This window comes from Saccostrea echinata, unplaced genomic scaffold, assembly GCF_033153115.1.
Source record: "Saccostrea echinata isolate AGI-Se365-2 ecotype Australia unplaced genomic scaffold, CSIRO_AGI_Sech_v1 ptg000025l, whole genome shotgun sequence".
Lineage (NCBI taxonomy): Eukaryota > Metazoa > Mollusca > Bivalvia > Ostreida > Ostreidae > Saccostrea > Saccostrea echinata.
Genome location: NW_026889774.1, coordinates 12,750,150 through 12,772,464, shown reverse-complemented (window position 1 = coordinate 12,772,464; position 22,315 = coordinate 12,750,150). Strand labels below are relative to the sequence as shown.

The following is a 22,315-nucleotide window of genomic DNA, read 5'->3' as shown; positions in this document are numbered from 1 at the left end:
GAAAAAGTTAGTCAAAATGTCAGCGTCCTGGTGTTACATGAGAAAATTTTACCGAGAGTTTTCAGTAAAATTGTACAAACCTCTTTTCGGTCGAACTTCGTTTTATGACACCCCAACATGCAGATTTTGTTCAACTCACAATAAAAACAAGGTACGTTGGAACAAATAACAATCACAACCACATTGTACCTGTAGAACTGAATGCGGGTGGTTACGTTCCGACTACTTGTTCGACCCGCGTGGTTTCGACACGAATCCATGTTCGACCCGAGTGGTTTCGTTCCAAAGCAATTAATTAACAATTAATTGCTTCCGACGAAATTAATTAACACTTTCAACAGTTTTACATTTTATTTTTTCGTCTACATTTTTTTTTTATATCGACCACGTATATTTGTGTTAATTATCGTATGTAATTTAATTTGGAGAAACCTACATTAATGTTTAGACATTATTCTCTATTGAGAAGTTGATGGCTCGTTTTAATACTCCCCCTCAACTTCTCTACGAAAGGCCTAATAAAAGCAGTTCAGAAATTGACTAAATGAAGAACCAAAACCGGGTCCCACTTCGATCGGTGTTTTAGGATTGATGCATTATCATAGGCATATTTTGGATGCACAGATGTTGTTTTGCAATGGAAATGCGATTAAAAATGCCGATTCTGCTGACTTAAAAAACATTCATCACGGTAGAACACTTACTTGCGATATCTGTATCACCGGATTCCTTCATTCATTCAAAACTGCGTTTGAACCCGGTTGACCTCTAAGAAAGTCTAAAACTTTTTATCCGGATAAATTGTATTAAATGTTTCAGTGTAAAATAGTTATCCGGAGAAATAGTTTTAGACTTTTTTAGAGGTCAAACGCAGTTTTGAATGAATGAAGGAATCCGGTGACACAGATATCGCAAGTAAGTGTTCTACCGTGATGAATGTTTTTTAAGTCAGCAGAATCGGCATTTTTAATCGCATTTCCATTACAAAACAACATCTGTGCATCCAAAATATGCCTATGATAATGCATCAATCCTAAAACACCGATCGAAGTGGGACCCGGTTTTGGTTCTTCATTTAGTCAATTTCTGAACTGCTTTTATTAGGCCTTTCGTAGAGAAGTTGAGGGGGAGTATTAAAACGAGCCATCAACTTCTCAATAGAGAATAGTTTAGACATATGTAATCACGGTACATTTGATGAAGTATTTGATTAATTTTTATGGAAAACTGTTCAAATATAATTCATTACTAAATCAAATTCATCAACATCCATGCTCCGCGATAGTAGAAAAAAATGTTAGGAAACCTTCTCACTGCACGTTGACTACACATTATACGGAAACAACTACCTATTGACACCAGGGACCTATATACTAACGTTAGTATATAGGTCCCTATTGACACGTACATCTCTGAAGCCATACAATATACAGCTACCGAATATCCATTTGTTTACCGCACAGTGTATATCCCTGTACTCAGGTATTCACATGTAGGGATATACATTAGAGTAGGTCGAAACCACTTGGGTCGTAACCACGCGGGTCGAACACGGAATCGGAACGTAACCACCCGACACCGTAGAACTGTAGCTCTCTGGTTGAGAAAATTCGGACATATAAACCAGAGAGTTAAAGATCCAAGCATTGTAAAAACCTTCGATGTATACGGCACCGCGTTTTGTCTCTCGCTTCGGGTATTATCATTTTTTTTTATGCTTTCCCCGTTTTAAATAGGGTATTCGTTTTTTAACCATGAATTTAACTCTTATTCCTGATACTTTATTTACCTTTCAACGGTTCCAAACAGCCTTTTAATTTGGTTGTATAATTATAGAAGGATACAGAGAGGAAAAGGGCAAAATCTCAGAAAGGACCAGTTACATATGAATCAGAAAAATACGATGTGCCAACAGAACCTGGAGCCAAAAAGGGTATGCTTTGTTACACTTGTCTTTCACTTAGTCCTACACAATTCAACTGGTATGAAATTTAATTGGTTTTATGTTTGAATTTTGAATGATGTGTCTTAACAGAATTACCTGTCCAGTGAATAATTCTGATAATGTCCTTCACTATAATTTGGACAAGTTAGAAAATGATATAAACTTGTACATTTAGACTGGTAATTAAATGTGAAAATCATGAGCAGAGACCATTACCATGAATATTATTTCTGTGCTAACAGAATAATGTTATATTATAATGGTGTCACAAAAAATAAGCTCTAAATATGAGTATGTGTTATGGTAAATGTGGAGGGGGAGTATTCCAATGTATTTGTACTTTAAGGCATTACATTTGAAAGTATTTAACCCAGGACCGATGATGTATTGTTAAAACTGAATAAAATAGATAAAAAAAGCATTGATATGCAGGGAGGATATATTTGATATGAGAAATATTTCTTCTTAGGCACTTTGTTTAATTACCTTCATGCATACATGCATAATTTCATGTTTACCTATGAGCACGCATATAAATGAATGTATCTTATTAAAAGTTAATTTTCTTATATGTTCTGAACTGAAGAGTGTTGTTTGTAGATGTTTCCTGTCCCTTACCCAGAAGTTACAGTCCTGAATTTGTGGAGGCAGCTTGGTATGATTGGTGGGTGGACCAAGGATTTTTTACACCAGAGTATGGGAGTGAAAGGGGAACTTCTCGAGAGAAATTTGTAATGTGTCTTCCTCCCCCAAATGTGACAGGAACCTTACATCTTGGACATGCAATTACAAATACTATCCAAGATGCTCTTGTTAGATGGTACATGTAATTTTATATAGACTGGGAGTGGGAAACATTTCTGTATTGGTGTTTGAAAGAACAATTTCTCATCCTATTCTTTCTGAAATTTCTGTAAATTATTAAATACAAAAGTAAATTTACTTTTATTCCAACTATATTTTAATTCTACACACATGCAAACAATTTCTAGATGTGTTTTATCTTTTATGATTTTAACATGCATGTATGTTTCAGGCATAGAATGAGAGGTTATGAAACTCTGTGGGTCCCCGGCTGTGACCACGCAGGAATTGCCACCCAGGTGGTGGTGGAGAAGAGACTATGGAAGGAGAGAAGGACGACGAGACACAACATTGGCAGAGACGCTTTTGTCCAAGAGGTGTGGAACTGGAAGCAAAGGTGTGCATCTCCATCAAAAAATCATGTTCATGTGTAAAAAGATTTTGGCTTCAGTTTGTTGAAGTACATTTAGTTAAACAGGCACACAACATCACGGTGGACTGTCTTAATGGGACAATAAAGTCAACATGATTATAAATCAATTATTTATATTTTGAATTCAGAAAATTATTGGACTAATTTTAATCTCTAATGTTATGGTAAATGTGTAGTTCACTATTATTTACAATTTGCAGTATATACATGTATATTTTACACTGTGTTATCCATTCATTAATATTTTAACACTTGAAGCAGTGTCAATTTTGCATTATTCATAGTAAAGGAGAAACAATATATGATCAAATGAAGAAACTAGGATCCTCTTTGGACTGGAGCAGAGCTTGTTTCACCCTCGACAAGGTAATTTTTTAAAGAAATTCATTTAATTAATTTAATCATTACTATTCACATTGAAACTTTAAAATAAATCAAAATATGTTGTAAAATATAATTGTGTCATAAACTGATATTCCCTAGGATTTATCCAAGGCTGTAACTGAAGCCTTTGTTAGCCTCCATGATGATGGACTGATCTACAGGAAAAACAGAATGGTTAACTGGTCATGTCAACTACAATCTGTGATATCAGATATTGAAGTAAGTCAACTGCTGTCTTTGATATCAGATATTGATGTAAGTCAACTACAGTTTGTAGTATCAGATATTGAAATAAATCAACTGCTGTCTTTGATATCAGATATTGATGTAAGTCAACTGTTGTCAGTGAAATCAGATATTGATGTAAGTCAACTGCAGTCTGTGAAATCAACCATTGATGAAATGTTATATCAAATGAGGTTGGTCAACTATTGTCTTTGACATCAGATGTTGAGAATAGTCAACCACAGTCTGTGATATCAGATATTGAGTTTAGGCAACCACTGTCTGTGATATCAGATATTGAGTTTAGTCAACCACTGTCTGTGATATTGAGTTTAGCCAACCACAGTCTGTGATATAAGATTTTGAGTTTAGCCAACCACAGTCTGTGATATCAGATATTGAGTTTAGTCAACCACTGTCTGTGATATTGAGTTTAGCCAACCACAGTCTGTGATATAAGATTTTGAGAATAGTCAAAGTCTGTAATATCAGATACTGAGTTCAGTCAGCCACAGTCTGTGATATCAGATATTGAGTTTAGCCAACCACAGTCTGTGATATCAGATATTGAGTTTAGCCAACCACAGTCTGTGATATCAGATATTGAGTTTAGCCAACCACAGTCTGTGATATTGAAGATAGTCAAGTACAGTGAAGTAATTGATCAGAAGTTCATAAACTTCAAGATATATAGTACTTTTATAAGAAACTTTGAATGATGTTAAGTCAATCAAGCTATGTTATATATGACACTGAGTTACCAGTACTAGTCGGTTGCATGGTATTAAATCGGACATCAAGATAACTCAATAAAAGTTAAACTACAGTCTGTAATATTAGATATTGAAGGTCATGTAAATGTCACTTAACCTCTGTGATATCAGATGTTGATTAAAACAGTTTGATTGTGTGATTTCAAATACAAAGAAAAAATCTTTCTGTTTAATTTTATTTTAGGTGAGTTTTTACATATCAGGTGGAAAACCTGTACAGAAGATTTAATTTAACAATTTTTATAGGTAGAAAATGTATCCCTCACAAAGCGAACACATCTGAACATTCCTGGATATCAAGATAAAGTGGAATTTGGAACTTTGACGTCATTTGCATATCCTGTGGTGGGAAAAAGTAGGTCACTCGTACTTTCACAAACATTTGTAGGCTTTTTCTTTTTACAACAGTTTATATTATTTTCAATCCCTTAATCTCTTTTTTAAATGATAAAATTCCATTATGTATTTGAGAAAATGCAACATAGAACAACTTTTATGCTATGTGGCCAGATTTTCACATAGTAGATGTTACTGAATACACTTTGAAGAGGAAAACTTTGCTTGATCATTTCAAATGAAAAAGTATTTATTTTGAATCTTTTCCCAGATTATTTGAAGGACACATTAAAAATTTTTATGGTTTCTTTTGAATTTGAAATTCTACAAAATATAAATGCCAGGATTTTTAGCTACTGGTGTGCTTTAAAGAAAATCCAGCATAAAATTTGCAAGACATATAAATATCAAATTACTGCAAATGTACTGTTTGTTCCATAAAAAAAAAGCGTAAGATTTTTTTGGTAGATGAAGAAATTGTTGTGTCAACCACTCGACCAGAGACAATGCTTGGAGACACTGCTGTTGCTGTTCACCCCCTTGATTCACGGTATCAGCATTTACATGGCTGTTCTGTACAACACCCCATTGATGGGCGACTGCTTCCAATTATTTGTGATGATTTTGTTGATATGGAATTTGGAACTGGTAAATTTATTCAAGAAAGTACTTCCAAGAAAAAGCTTGATTTTATTCACTGATAGCAAAATGAGACCGGTCTGCACCTGTCATTTATATTTCATCATCTGTAAAAACTGTTATCATGGAATAAGAATAATGTTTTTTAACTGATGCAATGGTCTTTTGTTTTGAAAAATTAAATCATGATTAAAATAAACCAATAACTTTGGATAGGTGCTGTGAAAATCACTCCCGCCCATGATAAAACTGACCATGAGATTGGACAGCGACATGGACTGCCCTCTATGTCGGTCATCAGTAGATCTGGTATCATGGAGAATGTGGGTGACATTTACACTGGAGTGAAAAGATTTGATGCCAGAAAGTTAGTGGTGGAAGATCTAAAGAGACTGAACTTATACCGTGGCACTAAGAGTCATGCCATGACAATACCTATATGTAGGTAAGTACAGGAAAAATCATTGTTATTACAGGTTTACTTTAAAAATAAAATAGAGTAAAAACAATGTGATCCCAGACTTTTTGGTGGAATATAATAGCATGAATTTGTATATCATTCAAAATCACATATGCTTGTGAAGAGTTTTGGGTATAGTAAGGAAATTCTTTATCTGTATGTTTACATCGAAGATACAATTCTGGCTTTTCTACAGCAGTATTATTCATTAAATTACAATATTTTATTTCTGCAGTAGTTACTGAAATAACTAATATCTTTATGCTTTTGTGACTTGATATACTTAACATAAGTTTACAAATTATTTGGCATTTATGAATAATTTCTTGGTACATTTAGCCGCTCAAAGGATGTGATAGAACCATTGGCCATGGAACAGTGGTTTGTCAACATGGAGGAAATGTCTGCCATGGCTATCAATGTAAGTATCTGGTACAGATTTCATATGGCTATCAATGTAAGTATTTGGTACAGATTTCACATGGCTATCAATGTAAGTATCTCATACAGATTTCACATGGCTATCAATGTAAGTATCTCATACAGATTTCACATGGCTATCAATGTAAGTATCTAATACAGATTTCACATGGCTATCAAATGTAAGTATCTCATACAGATTTCACATGGCTATCAATGTAAGTATCTGGTACAGATTTCAAATGGCTATCAATGTAAGTATCTGGTACAGATTTCACATGGCTATCAATGTAAGTATCTGGTACAGATTTCAAATGGCTATCAATGTAAGTATCTGGTACAGATTTCACATGGCTATCAATGTAAGTATCTGGTACAGATTTCAAATGGCTATCAAATGTAAGTATCTAATGCAGATTTCACATGGATATCAATGTAAGTATCTGGTACAGATTTCGTATGGTTATCAAAGTAAGTATCTGGTACAGTTTTCACATGGCTATCAATGTAAGTGCATGTGTATTTTGATTTTTATGTAAATGCTGAAATTTCATTGATATTTTTATTACAGGTGGTGAAATCTAAGAAGCTTAGTTTTGTTCCAGAATATCATGGAAAAGTTTGGTTTAATTGGCTCAAGGATTCACAGTAAGTGGTTTTCAAGGTGACTGTGAAACTCAGTAACAGATAAAATTACTGTACTACCCTTGGTATATTTGGTGACCAGGTGTTTGCACTTTTTCTGTTTCTAAATAAATTCGTTTTTGTTTGCTGTTGTTTTCCTTCAATACACTTTCACCCCTTGTAAGTCATTAAAATTTGAATAAATTTATCCATAATATTTTCACCTTCAGATTGTTTTGTTAGATTTGAAAATACACTTTGAAATTCTTGTTAAATTTGAAAGCAATAACCTTGGCTAAAAAAAAATCCTTTTAGTACAAAATAAGATTTGTGGACCAGGTTCACTATACAAATATACATATGTACAGTAACCAGAGAACTTTTGATTGTAGAGAGTGGTGTATTTCTAGACAGCTATGGTGGGGACACAGAATACCAGCCTATCAAGCGTACAATAAAAATGAGGTTAGAAATCAATCCTAGCTATTTGACTTTCCGTAAACCTCATCTGTTTTTTTGAAAAATTTGGAATTGCAAAGAAATATGAAAATTATTTCTTAAGTCAATTAATGAATATTTAACAGGTGTCATGTTTAAACACTTTAGGGTTGTGAGAGCAGTATATGGGTGGTAGCTAAAACACCTCAAGAAGCATTGACAAAAGCAGCACAAACACTGAATACTAGGGAGGAGAATATAGTGATGAACCAAGGTACAAGTAGACATTTAAATTTATGGAATTCCTTTTCCCTGCACACAGGTTGCAAAAGTATGTTTCGAACAGAAGTAATTACTTGAATCATGTGTGATTTTCTTGTGATGTTTACATGTACAGAATAATTTCGTTTTTTTTACTAGATGAAGACGTCTTGGATACATGGTTTTCCTCTGCCTTGTTTCCATTTTCACCACTCGGATGGCCAAATCAGGTTTGCTTTGTCACTTCAAGATAAAAAAAATGTTAATATGGCTGATAAGATAAATAAATGTTAATATGGCTGATATTTTTTTTCATAACCAGAAGTCTATTTTACAAAAAAACTTACGACTAAGACTAAAATATACAATTTTGAAAATAATTTTCAATAACATAATAATTAATTTTGCAAGTTTTAAAAACAAGTGAAAGTTTTGGTCTTAGTCTTAAGTTCTTTTGTAAAATGGGCCCTGAATTCTTTGTATTGTAAATTATTGCATGATGTTACAGTTGAACTGTGATATCTAGAACTTCAGTAATTCAAATACCATGGATATGTCGAAGTTTGGAAGTCCCAATCACTTTTCCTTGATGTATCACTCAATATCTCAAATCCTTGAATATCTCTAAGTTTTTTCTCTGTCCCATCAAGTTTGAAATAGTGAGGTTTGATTGTATTTACTCATTATATATAGAAAGAACTATCACATATACATGTACATTGTATACCATGTACCTCACTTGTATATATCCATGTACTGCATCCACAGGTAGCACTCATGTTTGAAGATTTCTATGAACTATTAAATATAATGTGTACTGGACATAAATTCCAACACACATACAATTTGTAGCTGAAATAATTTTGAAGTTTGTTAATAATTAAATTGATATACTCAGTTTGAAGTGAATGTTTTTTAATATACAGACGAAGGATTTGGAGAAATACTATCCCATAAGTCTCATGGAAACAGGAAGTGACATTCTGTTTTTCTGGGTTGCCAGGATGGTGATGCTGGGGCTAAAATTGACCAATCAGCTGCCTTTTCCCACGGTCTGTTCATATCAATATATCACTTAATTATAAGAGGTTATTTTTTTTTTATATTGTTTATCACTGAAATGTTGTATTGTGTTGTATCCAAAGAAAATTTGTTTCTCTTTTTACAGATATTACTCCATGGACTGTTGAGAGATGCTCATGGTCGGAAAATGAGTAAATCCCTTGGTAATGTCATTGATCCAATAGATGTTATTTCTGGTATTACACTTGAGGTAAGTTCATGTAATTTTATTTAGAGTGCACAACAGAGTGCTCTCTATTCATGTACCACAGATTCAGTCTCAATATATAAAAACAGATAGTTTTTTTTTAGACTGACATAAAAAGATTGCTTAGAAAGTGACTTTTATTTGTTGGGATTTTATTGTATAATTCTCTGTCTCTCTCTGACACATAGAGTTGTTGATTGAAATTTGTTAATTGTAATCAAATAATTCAGAAATCGAGCATGTTCCAGTTCTATATCATTAAAACTATATTTTTATAATGCCAGCCTCAAACATTTTAGGAGTTGCATAAGAAGGTAGAAGATGGTAACTTGTCCCCCCAGGAGGTACAGACAGCCAAAGAGGGCCAGAGAAGAGACTTCCCCAATGGAATCCCTGCCTGTGGGACAGATGCTCTCAGATATATGCTGTGTTCTTATGATTTCAAAGGTTTGTCTTTACAGACATTGTATCAAGTGATAATTTGATATATATGTAGATACATTTTGTATGTATGCAATGATGTTTATGGAATCAAAACTAGTGTAAATTAGGTGCATTCTAGCTAAATCTACCAGGATGAATGTTCAAGATTTGAGGGCTGCATCTGAAAAAGATATAATGATAGAGTGACTATTTAGGCATGATAGTTATCATGAGTGATTAACAAACCAAACTTCCGGAAGGTGTTCTTTTGATTGTTTTTGTCTCGTGCCTGTATTTGATGCTGCGTCTGTCTTACACTATGGTGACCCAGGAGAAATACAGGACTGTAAACATGAATAAATTAGCACACTCAAAATTTAGCAATAAATTAGCACACTCAAAATTTAGCACAGTCTTCTTCAACTTATTAGAACAGTCATAGATTAGCACATTTAATGCCCTGTTTACACGGAGAGTTTAATTTGAATAAAACGTAAGTTACTGCGAATTAAATTTGAACCGCATTCACACGGGGAATTTAATGCGAGTTGGTTTAATTTGAATTAATTTACTGCTCATTAAATTACTTTGCATTAGCTATGTGTGAAGCTAAGCGAAGCTAATTTGAATTAAATTTTGACGCATGCGTAATGGCAAAATTAAGTCACATGCCACATGTCGGTGGCCAAACATAGGTACGTATGCTATTTTTTAGTGAAAAAAAAGGAAAATTACGTTAATCACTGAAATATGTACAGACAATTATGTCAAATATGGATCTGCTCTGCATAAGCTGACGTGATTTAAAAATGACGTCATAATAGCCTTACTGTAGAAATAAAATTTTAATCACAAGTGATAGACTCTGCAAACTTGATGATAGGATGCATTTATTGATGTTTTGTCTATGCAGTATTTGAACTGTACCATGTTTTCATTGTTTCCCTACAAGCAGTATCAGTCCTGTGTTATGTTAATTGTAGTTTTATATAAGTATTTGTTGCTTTGTGATCATTTGTTCATACATACAAATAATGCAGTAACTTTGTTAGTGATTCTGTAATTATAGATGATGAGATTCCAATGAATGTTGATCATGTCCAGGCCAGAACACGATTCTGTAACAAAATCTGGAATAGCTTTAAATTTGTCACAAGCTACGCAGACTCTGCCGTACAATATAACACACCTATAGGACAGTCTGGTGATCTTATGGACCAATGGATACTGAGCCGTCTGTCTAACATGGTGGAAATCTGTCATGAAGGATTTCAGTCCTATGACTTACAGTTCTGCACTAAGGCATTACAGAATTTCTGGCTGTCTGATTTCTGTGATGTGTATCTGGTATGTATAGTGTTTCAGTGTTGCTTTAAGTGGAATGCAAATGGTTTAATATTTGAAATAAGATTGGCATTGTTTGAAATGAGCTTTTTACCAGACCACAGAATTGGCCATATCTTGATATGGAACTCACAGTGGACAAAATGTTGCTAATACACAGTAACTCCATTTGGTTGTAAAAGGGACAGGGTCTTTTATCTGGTTATGACAGTGGGTATTCTTAACTTAATTTTACAAAGTTGAAAATGGTCAAAATGTGGGACAATCTCCCTTGGTCTTACTGAACAGCCCACAAGTCCTGGAATAGGTACATAGAAAGCAGTCACCTAGTTAATACATACTTATTTCTTTCACCTTAACAAAAACTGAAAAATATGCAAAAACTACTTTTATTATCAACTGAAAGCATACTATATCCATGAATGCTATGTCTTCTTTTAGTTGGATATTTTATGTGTTTTAAGCTAGCTGCTAGCAGCATGCATCTAATGCACATGTGTCTTAAGTTATATCCAATTTCATGAAAATTTGAGAATAAATTCTACTCTCTGACTTTTAGGAATATTCCAAGTCCATTTTGAATGGTGAAAATTCTAATAGGAAGGAAGCCACTAAACAGATCCTGTGTGTGTGTGTTGATGTGTTTATACGAGGGTTGAGTCCCTTCATGCCATACTTATCTGAGGAGCTCTACCAGAGACTGCCCATTGTAGACAAGGCAGTCAGTGTATGTGTGGCCAAGTACCCAGATCCTGCTGATGTAAGATTTAGTTAGAAAATATATTCGGTATTATTTATAGGCCATTAAAGTATTTTGATTGGTCAATAGCAATGATTTTAATATTATTATGAATACAACATTAAGTGTTTATTAAAATTAAAACAGATTGGTTTTGTCTGACCACTGAAATACAAAATCAAAGATGGTTAAATAAAGGATGGAAAATCAAGAATAGGTTTCACTAAATGCCAAATTGCCAATATTGTGTCAATACCCCGGTATTCCATTTAGGTTCCATACCGAGATACAGAGTTGGAAAGCCTGGTAGAGAGAGTTAGAGCTATAGCGACACATGTTCTCTCTGTGGCCACCAGATATAGTATCAAGAGCAAACAGCTGAAAGGTCAGTGTTTGTTTGTGTCCAGCTGGTCAGTTTCAAAATAACCATTGGATAGCTAAACAAAACTAACCTCTCTCCCCCCCCCCCCCCCCCCCCCACAATGATTAATTTTTTATTTGTATTTCTTTTGTGATTTACTCTTTAAAATACCCCATACCCCCCCCCCCCCTCCCCTCCCCCCCCCCCCAATTAATTTTTATTTGTATTTCTTTTGCGATTTAGTGTTTTGTTTTGTTTTTAAATGTTAGCACCCCTTCCCTTCACACAATTTTTTATGGCATCTTTGCACTTGAATTATTCAAGGAAAACAATTTCAAATGTAGAAAGGCATGTACAGTGATGTTTACATGTAGCACTCTTAGTCTAAAAGAATGTTTTAATCACAGGACTCTGTAATCAATTTGAAATGGGAATTATATCATGAAATGAGTTTACAATCATGATTCTTAAGTTTAAAGATAAAAATGTTCCAGGTATAGACTAGCATAATACATGAATTATATAGTTAAACAAACTTGCAAAGCTATTGGGCCCAAGCAAGTTTGCAGGTTATTTGATTAAAGTCAACTGGTAAAAAATAAAAAATTATTTATTTTCGTAAGCCTATAAAAAATGATTTGGATAACAAATGCTGGGAAATCAGCAGCTAATTTTCTGTAAGAGAATTGAAAACTAAAACATTCAGAGAGTGCCCCACTAAGAGCTGTTTCCGACAACCTCAATGTCTGCTCTCTCTACCTCATACACTTACATGTATCTTGATGAGATTACCTGGAGTTAAGTAAGGACTTGAGCCGTTCTTGTTTATATGACTTTACAATGTCATGAACAGCTGCTTTCAATGCATAAAAATTAGCTCACCTGAGCTGAAGCTTTTCAGATCGAAATTTGTCTGTTGTCTGCTGTTGTTGTTTTAAACTTTTCACATTTTCATCTCCTTCTCAAGAACCACTTGGCCAATTTCAACCAAACTTGCCACAAAGTATCCTTGGGTAAAGGGGATTCAAGTTTGTTCAAATGAAGGGCCACACCTTTTACCAAGTGGAGATAATTATGAATTTGTGAAAAATTAATGCCATCGTTTAAAAATCTTCTTCTCAGGAACCACTGTGCTTGAAAATGTGAAACTTATATGGAAGCATCCTGAGGTAGTGTAGATTCAGGTTTGTTCAAATCTTGACCCCCAGGGTTAGGGTGGCGCCACAATGGGCGATCAAAGTTTTACAAAGGAATATATGGGAAAAATCTTTAAAAATCTTCTCAAGAACAGCAAAGCCATGATTAGTCATATTTATATGGAAGCATCCTCAACTAGTATAGATTCAAATTTGTTCAAATTATGACCCCCTGGGTTAGGGTGGGGCCACAATGGGCGATCAAAGTTTTATGAAGGATTATATAGGAAAAATCTTTAAAAATCTTCTTCTCAGCAAAGCCATGATTGGTCATATCTATATGGAAGCATCCTCAGGTAGTTTAAATTCAAGTTTGTTAAATCATGACCCCGAGGGGTAGGGTGTGGCCACAATGGGCGATCAAAGATTTACATAGGAATACATAGGAAAAATCTTCAAAAATCTTCTTCTCAAGAACAGCAAAGCCATGATTGATCATATTTAAATGGAAGCATCTTCAGGTAATGTATATTAAAAATTTGTTCAAATCATGACCTCCAGGAGAATAGAGGGGTCATAACAGGGGATCATAGTTATACAAAGGAATTCAAAGGATATATCAATAAATATTTTCTTCTTAAGAACAGCAAAGCCATTATTTGTCATATTAATTCAAAAGCATCCCTATGAAGTATAGATTCAAGTTAGTTCAAATCACCCCCCAACCACTTTTATATTTAAACTATTCAAGACTGAACGGAGTTCTGCTTTTTCCTAGCCAGAGTACTCAGGTGAGTGATGTGGCCCCTGGGCCTCTTGTTTTGAAAATGGATCTATACATAGGGAAAGATCTTCACTTGATTATGCCAGTATACTTAGCTTGTTGGAGTTCAATTTCTACCCCATATGATCAACGTCACTTTTAGACTTGACTGACTTTTGACACCCTGACTACATATCAACACTAACTGTGCATCGTTCATCTCTCTGACATGGTACCAGACTGTATACCAGTTTTTCCAGGTGCGAAACTTTATAAAACATTGGAAAAAGACCCCCCCCCCCTTTTTTTGATGTCATTTTCAAGCCCTTAATTGTTTGGACGTATAAAATTTACGATAAAATTTCATAGAACTTACAGAATGGGGTAAAAATTGCAAATTATACAGAACAATTGTGTTATACTACATGCCTGAAATAACGAGATTTTTTGATGTCAAATGCTCATATCAAAAGAGTTTTCTCAGTTACACTCAGGTAGAAAAAAACGTCATATTTGAGGTTGCGCCGCCTGAACATACTATTGCTTACAAAAATATTAACAATGTATTGAAAAATAAAACTTTTGATTTATGGTTTATTCCATAGATAGAAAAGATGATGCTAACTAAATGTCCTAAATTCATTGATGTACCTAAAGCGCTTTCAATTTCATGGCGCTAGTCCACAAACTTTTTGATAACCCCTCGTACATATATGCAGAGAAACAAAGTGATATGACCCCAAAATCAGTAGATGTCTTCCTCTGATTAGAAAAATTTAAAATGTTATGCTGAAAACTGAGTTATTCTGTCACAACAATAGTGACAATAGTTACTGTAAATTCACTTATTTTGAGGGGTCATATTTTCGTGGTTTGAGGAAAAATTACTGGTTTGAGGGGATTTGATTTCTTGGTTAATGGAGAACCATTTTACTGTGGTATGAAATTTTAACATTTATTGGAGGATATGAATTCATTGGCCTATTCATACCATGAAAACAATCGACAAAGTGGTATGACCTCAAATTCTATAGATGTCTTCCACTTACAGTTTTTAAAGAATTAAAGTACATGTACTTCTGTATATGATTTTAAAAATTTTAAATTGAAAACTGTATGAGTTCTCACATAACTACAAAAAGGTCATGTGGGGTTCTAATAAAATGGTCAGCTTGAAGGGGAAAAAGATTCTGCCATATAAAACAGTGATTTGTGTTCTTTTTTGTCACAGCAAAGCAAACAAATAATGTTTTCATGATGTATTACTTCAACAGATTTCAGTAATTCTTTGCTTCCAGGCTGAATACTCTGTTATATTGATTGCTTGGAAGTCAATTTTGAGACAAACCCTAATCTGTATCGTCTATCACCCTACTTATTTAAGAGCAGCTAGGTTACAGAAATATAGGTTCCATATCCAGTGTGAGTTAGTAACATGTTTGTCTCAAACTTGAGTTCTTTAAATTTTTTAATTTTCAAGAGACACAAGGCTTGCTGAATTAAAAAAAGGGAACTTTGAGAAAACCGGTTTCTAATAAGCACTGGTTTTGTCACCTGTTTCTCCCATTATACAAACATGGATTTGTGTTTTGGTGAATTAAACATTGTGCTGAAAAAATTGCCTATTCTGTTAGTATTTACTGGTATACAAGGAAAAAGTTCAAAGAATAAATTAATCATATAGATACAAACATACTCTGTAACCTGCATTTTATGCCATCATAGGCATGAACTTAGAGAGTAGACCCTGGAAAAAGCAGCCAATTAGAATCATTGTAGGTATAAGCAGCCAATTAGAATTGTCCCAGGTGTTTCATAACACATTATGAACACAAAAAAGAACAACTGTACGGGTGTAATGAAACACAGTTGATAATGGGAGAATATAGGTTACATTACTGACTAAAGTATACTTGTTAATTCCAATGTCCCAAAGGAGTCTTTAACATTTTATTCTTGAACTAGCAATTAATTTAAGTAATTGTAATGGAATCTGTAAACTTAATTAATGTATTTCAAATTACCTGTATTCAATTTGCTGAAGGAACCCTTTTTTTGTGCAATGATTGGGATCATTGATGTAAAATTCAAACATAAAACAAGTATTGTGGAAATCAGTAAGCCTACATTTGCTTAATTGAAAAAATATTTCCATTTCAGTTTATGTCAGAGTGCCTCAAGAGAGCCATCTACACACACCCAATGTGCTTGAAGCTTTACAGATAATGACACGATGTAAATCTGTAGAGGTTATCACAGAGGAAATTCCGGTAGAATGCACTGTTTATCACCTGGACAATAAAACAGAGATTGGTATCATTTTAAAGGTAAATGTTATTTTTTATTATGCCCTATATTGTACAGATTTGGGGTTGGCCATGATTTTCCTACATCTTTTTGATTTTCTGTCCTAAGCCCCAGTTACTATTATGGTCAGAAAAAACTATTCAAAATTTTTTGCTATATAGCTGTGTTTGACCTTGCCATTTCCTATGACCTTGAATACTTTTCTAAATCAGCATTTAGCCTGGAAATTTCCTTGACCAAGTCCTTGCATTTTATCTCACAATACAAAGGTAGCCCAGTAGGTAGAGAGTTGATATTTTGAAATAAAATCAAGTTTTTAACAAATAATGACCTACTTTTAAGATAAAGTCCTCAGGTTGTTACAGGAGAACTTTCTCTAACATCGGATAATATCCCATAAATTAAATTTGTTGCATTTTGTGGCTACCATTACTGGTTTCATCTATGTGCAGAGAGAAAAATTACTCTGGTTAGCATTGTGGCTTATGGGCCTCTTGATATTGATACATAGTATTTTTATTCTTCATGAAACTAAATTCTCCAACATTTTCTCCAAAGAATTTAGTACATCTGTTTTCATTTGAGTTTGAATATAATGCTACAGTTTATGTCATTTTGAAAGTATGTTGCATAGAGAGTTTTATTGTCTATATGGATTACCTTTACTCTAGTGCCATTATATGTTAAGAAAATTCATTTCTGTGAACTTCAAACAAACTAGACAATAAACTTGTTTTTTATCAGTCTAGTGCTATTGATCTCTCTTGTTTATAAAGGGACATAAAACAGTTATGTCTCTTCAAAATCTCTAGTAGACATTTTAGCCCATGGTTTTTATTCATCATTTGAAAGTGCCCTATCTTGATGGAAAATAGTAACAGCACAATCATTTGAATTCATGAAGTATGTAAAGATTAAAAGGTCATTCTTGAATTTAAGCATCCTTTAAAAGAAAACTAACTAGAAATTTCGCTATTGTTGCTATTGCAAGTACATGTAACAGCTTAAGTCACCCTGAACTGACCCTCAAGAGTGCAATATTACAGTTGATAGCATGATAAGGAACTATTATTTTAAAATTTTGAAAAAAAAAGTTAAATTTTCAGAAAATTACCATTGTCTCATCATCTGGGATGACATAAAATGCATTCTGAGAGTATTGCACATACAATACTGGTATGTGCTGTCTAGATCCCCTTATTAATGGACATATATAAAAGCAAAAAATACATATATTAAGTTGTGTTTATTTGGTCAATAGTGCAGTCTGTGCAAATACACAAACCTCAATCATAGCAAGTCATTATGAGATATGAGAATCAGAGAAAGGTTTACACCAGGTCTTATCTTAAAGTCAAAATTAGAAATCTTCATTCTAGTTCAACTGTTAAAGAGATTTCTTGCAAAGTAGCACATTTTTGAAATTCCACAGGATTAAAAATGTTATGTATTGTCCACAATCTTGTACTGTAAAGGGATTTTTTTGCAACAATTCAAAAATATTCAAAAATGTGTGTGAGGGCGTGCATGTGTGTGTTTGTGTGTATTCAATGTATTTTGGTTGTAAATGATGCAAATATTAAATTCCTAAAATATTAGGAAATTGTAAATTTTTTACAATGTTCAAAATTCTTACTTTTTACTATTCCCCTTTTAAATCAATGCAAATGTTTATCACTTTATACTTTATAGGGCACTACTGAGAAATGTTGAATAAAAATTAATCTGCACAATTAACCATTCATTTTACTTGTATAAACTTTTACCTAGTATCTATGATTTAAAAAAAAATGTTTGTAGCAAGTGGCCTTAAGGAAATGCGAACTTGAACAGGAACAACCAATATATGGTATAGAAGCCTCTATAAGCCTATAAATAAACTTAGATTTTCTAAACACAAGGACAGTTATTCTGTTATTCATCAAAGCAAAATGTAAACTTGACTTGCAACTCATCAAAGAAGACTTGATTCACACACCAAAAATCAGCTCATTATATGCAAGGTCTACATAAGGTATGGAAAAAAAACTGTCAGGGCTTACAAAGCTATTATAGTCTTCTTCGACATTTGGCAGAAAGGGACTGATCAAGAGCAAGGTATCCTTGAAATACCTCAATACAATGTGCCAGGTATTCTTCGTTTTAGGAAAAGAATTATACTATAAAATGCTTTGTCACTCTCCTATCTCCTACACCGTTATAGCTTATGTTACCTGAGGAGTCAAAAGTCCAGGTATAACATACAAATATGTCGGCAGATCGTGGCAATTATTTCTCTAAATGGAATCATGCTTTTTAACCTTTCAATCATTTACTAATAATGTCAGCTTAAGGGGGCAACACTATTACTCAACAGTGAGAAAAGGGGGGTTGACGGTCTTTATTTAAATACTACGTAGACAGTTAATGAATCTTGGGCCTAATTTCAAATAGCGCCTCTTGCTGAAGATTGATTGATGTCGTCATTTAGGCCAGGGGGTGAGCAATTTTCTTTGGTACTCTTTTTTTGTATTTATTGGCAGTCTGTGCAAATAGACAAAACTCCATGATAGCAAGTTATTATGTGATATAAAAACACAAAACTCCATGATAGCAAGTTATTATGTGATATAAAAACTGGAGAAAGATTTTCACGAGGTCTTATCTTATTGGAAATCTTCATTCTGTTTCACACTTGTGAAGTGGCATGTTTTAAATTTCCACAGGATTAAAATCGTTATGTACAGCACACAATTTCGTATTGGATTTGAGGGATTTGTTGCAAAAGTTAAAAAATATTTCTGTATTAAAACTTAGCATTGTACAAAGGTGTCTGTGTCTTTTGTTAAAAAATGCATTTAAAAATGTGATTTTTAGATGCATTTTTTAACATTATCAGACAATACCTGATCGTGTTATATAATAGCTTTTATTCATGTAGAAACTATGTATAGAAACGGTACACGGCTTCATTGTCACTTTCTTAATTCACTTTAACAAAAAATGAATCTTCTAGGATTTATTTTCTAATTCCTTCAAACAAATCTGATCTATTTTTGTCAGTTCGCTTGTTCTTTAGCCCTTTTAAACTCCGCTTTTTATCATAGACCATGTTAACATCAGATGAAAGTAGTCGGCGTTCAAGGGCGGTGTCGTTGATCGAGGGCCAACAACATTCCAGTGTCGCTCTGTCATCGAGCTCGAGTTGACAAGGGCAATCAATGCAGGAACCACTGAACAAATGGCCTAATCTCTAGTTATATTTAGTTTTCTTACCGTGCCGATAACCCGCATTAGTAATATTGCAGCAACCAAAGCACACATGTGGAATGACTGTTGTACTGAGCTCTTAGGAATGATATCCTATTTCACAGGCATTTGGCTTGTGTCTTTAAGTGACCAGACTGACTCACCCAAGTCTTTTGAAGTCAGTTCTTGTGTTTTATGGAACCTCAGAAGAAGAAATCTTTTTGATTAAAGACAGAATTTGCAGACTCCCATGTCGTGATAATGGGTACTTTTTACGTTTTATCTCTTTCTTGTGAACTATTCAAGGAAGAACTGATGCTCTGCAATAATTTTCGACTTATGTATTTTCCAAATTAATACATGCTCTCCCTCTTTCCTAAATGATTCAAGCATTAAGTTCTTCGTTATTCTACTTATTCGCTGCTTATAAAATATATCTGCGGCCTATTTTTTAGAAGGGCCATTGTGGAGACTGTCAAACAATTGTTTGATATATTTTAATGTCTTCTAATCAATTTAATGCAAGAAAAACTTATTTTAAACTATCAAGGACAACTTGCAGAGACAGGGGGGTCTTTGAATTATGTCACAGAGAATACTACTTGAATAACTCCTTTCTCTTTTGAAAAAAAAATCTTTGAAATAGAAGATCTTCAGACTAAAGACAAACTCCCCGCTCCAAACATGAGTTGTTGGGTGTTTCTGGTGACATTATGAGTATTGATATATCACCAGGCACTTGAGCACATCTAGTTGACCAAACATGACTTGATACATGTAAAGATGGCAACGCAGAGAGTCGACCATAGCCGCCTTGTGTCTCATTTGTTCACCACTGGCAGCTTCAAGTGCAATTTTAGTCCAGAAAGAGAAAGATGACTAAGAATTTAAATAAACTCTGAGGATTGTGTTTTGAATACTTTGGCTCACTTTTAGTATACAATCTTATTCATATCAATTATTTCTCAACGGGTAATGATAGCATATCACATTCAAAATTTCTACAACAAAATTTAGTTCAAAAGTCGTCCATATTAAGCAGATAGAATTCTTTTGATTGCGTCGTTTTCATGGTGAGTGTCCTGTAGGACCTAATATTAGCGAGTCTCTTTCTATTCAAATAGCTTTTAATATTTTTTGTCAATTCAACATCTTATCTACCGAAAACCATTTCAGTTAGTGCGATAACAGCAAGGAACCAAAAAAAGTTTGTCTTTTTAAATCAATTGATACAATCGATCTGTTTGGAAAGTCGACCAGGTTGAATAAACTTCATGATTTTTCTATCACGGAATCTGTTGAATGTCTTTATTAATAAATCAAAAGATCGGTCCCCCAAAAGAGACTGATTGCCAAAATATTGGTTAAGTAAATGCAAAGGTTTGAGTACACCTGAATATCGGACACCCGGAACATACTAGGCGTCTCCTTTAAACAGATCGAGTTTTGCTAAATAGTTTGAACTATTAAAGCTTTGTTACTGCATTATTTGGTGTCCATAATTCAGTTTTTTTGCAAAATGCTTGGTGAGGGTGTGTGTTTTTAAATCCCGTTCGAATTTTTCACTCATATAGAGACTTCATTATATAAATTTCTATTTTCATTTCCTTAATTGAAAGACAAATAGATCCAGGAGCATACCGAAATATTTGTTAGCTTCAGTAGTACTGTTGATATCAAGAACTCATTATATGCTCAGTTACTCGGGTCCCTTGTTTTCTTTTTTATTCAGCTTTTTTTTTTTTTGGGGGGGGGGGGGTAATGCATCATATAAGTGAGATTAAGGACGTAGTTTTGAACTTAATTAACTTATTCCTTGTGTAATTTAAGAGTTCCAGTAATTGAAAGATCTTTTACAACTTTCAGAATGTTAGATGTTGCTGTACACCTATTCTAAATCAAATTTTGAGGAAATACCAGCTAAAACTCCATTTTTCTTTAAAAACCAACAAAATTTTTATCATTTGATATCTGTTCAAAACCCCTGGTAATGTATGCTGATTTTTTGTTTAAGAATACCACGTGGCTGTCTGATTTTAAATCAAGAATATCTTGAAAAATTATCAGTTGGTAATGTACATAGTAAGCTATTTGTACATGCACGTTGCTTATAATGGACCTTAAGTTTACGGAAGCGTGCTAGTGCCAAATGAAAAATGTTTTTGCCGTGTCGTTCGTACGAGATACGATGACGTACGTACGATATACTAAGTCGTACGACTTAGTTTGTTGTACGTGCGACTCAGTATCTCGTACGTATGATTTAGTACCTCGTACGTACGACAAAGTAAAGTTGTTTTTTTTTTTTAAATTTTATCTGGTCCTTCAGCGGCGCCGTATATGTTTGTAATAAAAATGGTACTGATTTTTTTGTAACCATTTTATTAAATTTCATAACAGGGTGTGATTGATGTCGACATGGAGATCGAGAAAATAAATCAAAAACTTGGGAAGCTCGGGAAAAAGATGGATCAACTGATAAAATCGTCAGAAAAAGCGTCCAAGATGACGTCACAAAAAAAACAGAAACTTCAGACAGAGGTAAAACACAGTATAAATACCCAACAGATAAAATTATATCTACGTTAGTTTGTTGTAAGAATATCTGTTAATATCCACAGTTTTGTTTTTCATAATCTCATCCTGAAGTAAAAATTAAAATTCATGTATCTACATGTATATCACAGATTGAAAAACTTCAAAACATAGAACTTCATATCACATACAAATTTTATCTTCAAAATGCAAATTTCAGCTTCAACAATTTCTAGGTTATGCTTTAAACCTAATTTGTAGTTGATTATAATAAATATTTGATAATAAATTATAGATACTGGAGACAGAAGAAATGATGGGACGACTTAGAGAAAGCATAGAGGAATTGGAGAGCATGCGTAATAAAAATCGGGACTAGAGATGACGTCAGACGACGGTTGGCAATGTAACAAAAGGCACGTGTGTTCTGAAACAAAACCAAATCTGATTCATGGAAAATGGCGTTT

At 33.7% G+C, this 22,315-nt stretch overlaps 1 protein-coding gene across 1 annotated transcript; it reads left to right on the top strand.

Moving 5' to 3' along the window:
- Positions 1-10: 10 nt before the first annotated feature.
- LOC133192030 (valine--tRNA ligase-like) lies at positions 11-22,275 on the top strand. Its single transcript, XM_061327865.1, has 23 exons — positions 11-151; positions 1,837-1,933; positions 2,546-2,765; positions 2,982-3,146; positions 3,467-3,548; positions 3,666-3,785; positions 4,811-4,919; positions 5,369-5,548; positions 5,756-5,984; positions 6,339-6,420; positions 6,991-7,067; positions 7,436-7,508; positions 7,650-7,755; positions 7,902-7,972; positions 8,669-8,794; positions 8,911-9,015; positions 9,312-9,459; positions 10,505-10,782; positions 11,339-11,539; positions 11,792-11,903; positions 15,939-16,105; positions 21,714-21,854; positions 22,144-22,275. The coding sequence occupies exons 1-23, from the start codon at positions 17-19 to the stop codon at positions 22,225-22,227; spliced, it is 3,108 nt and encodes a 1,035-aa protein (XP_061183849.1). The 5' UTR covers positions 11-16; the 3' UTR covers positions 22,228-22,275.
- The last annotated feature ends 40 nt before the right edge of the window (positions 22,276-22,315 follow it).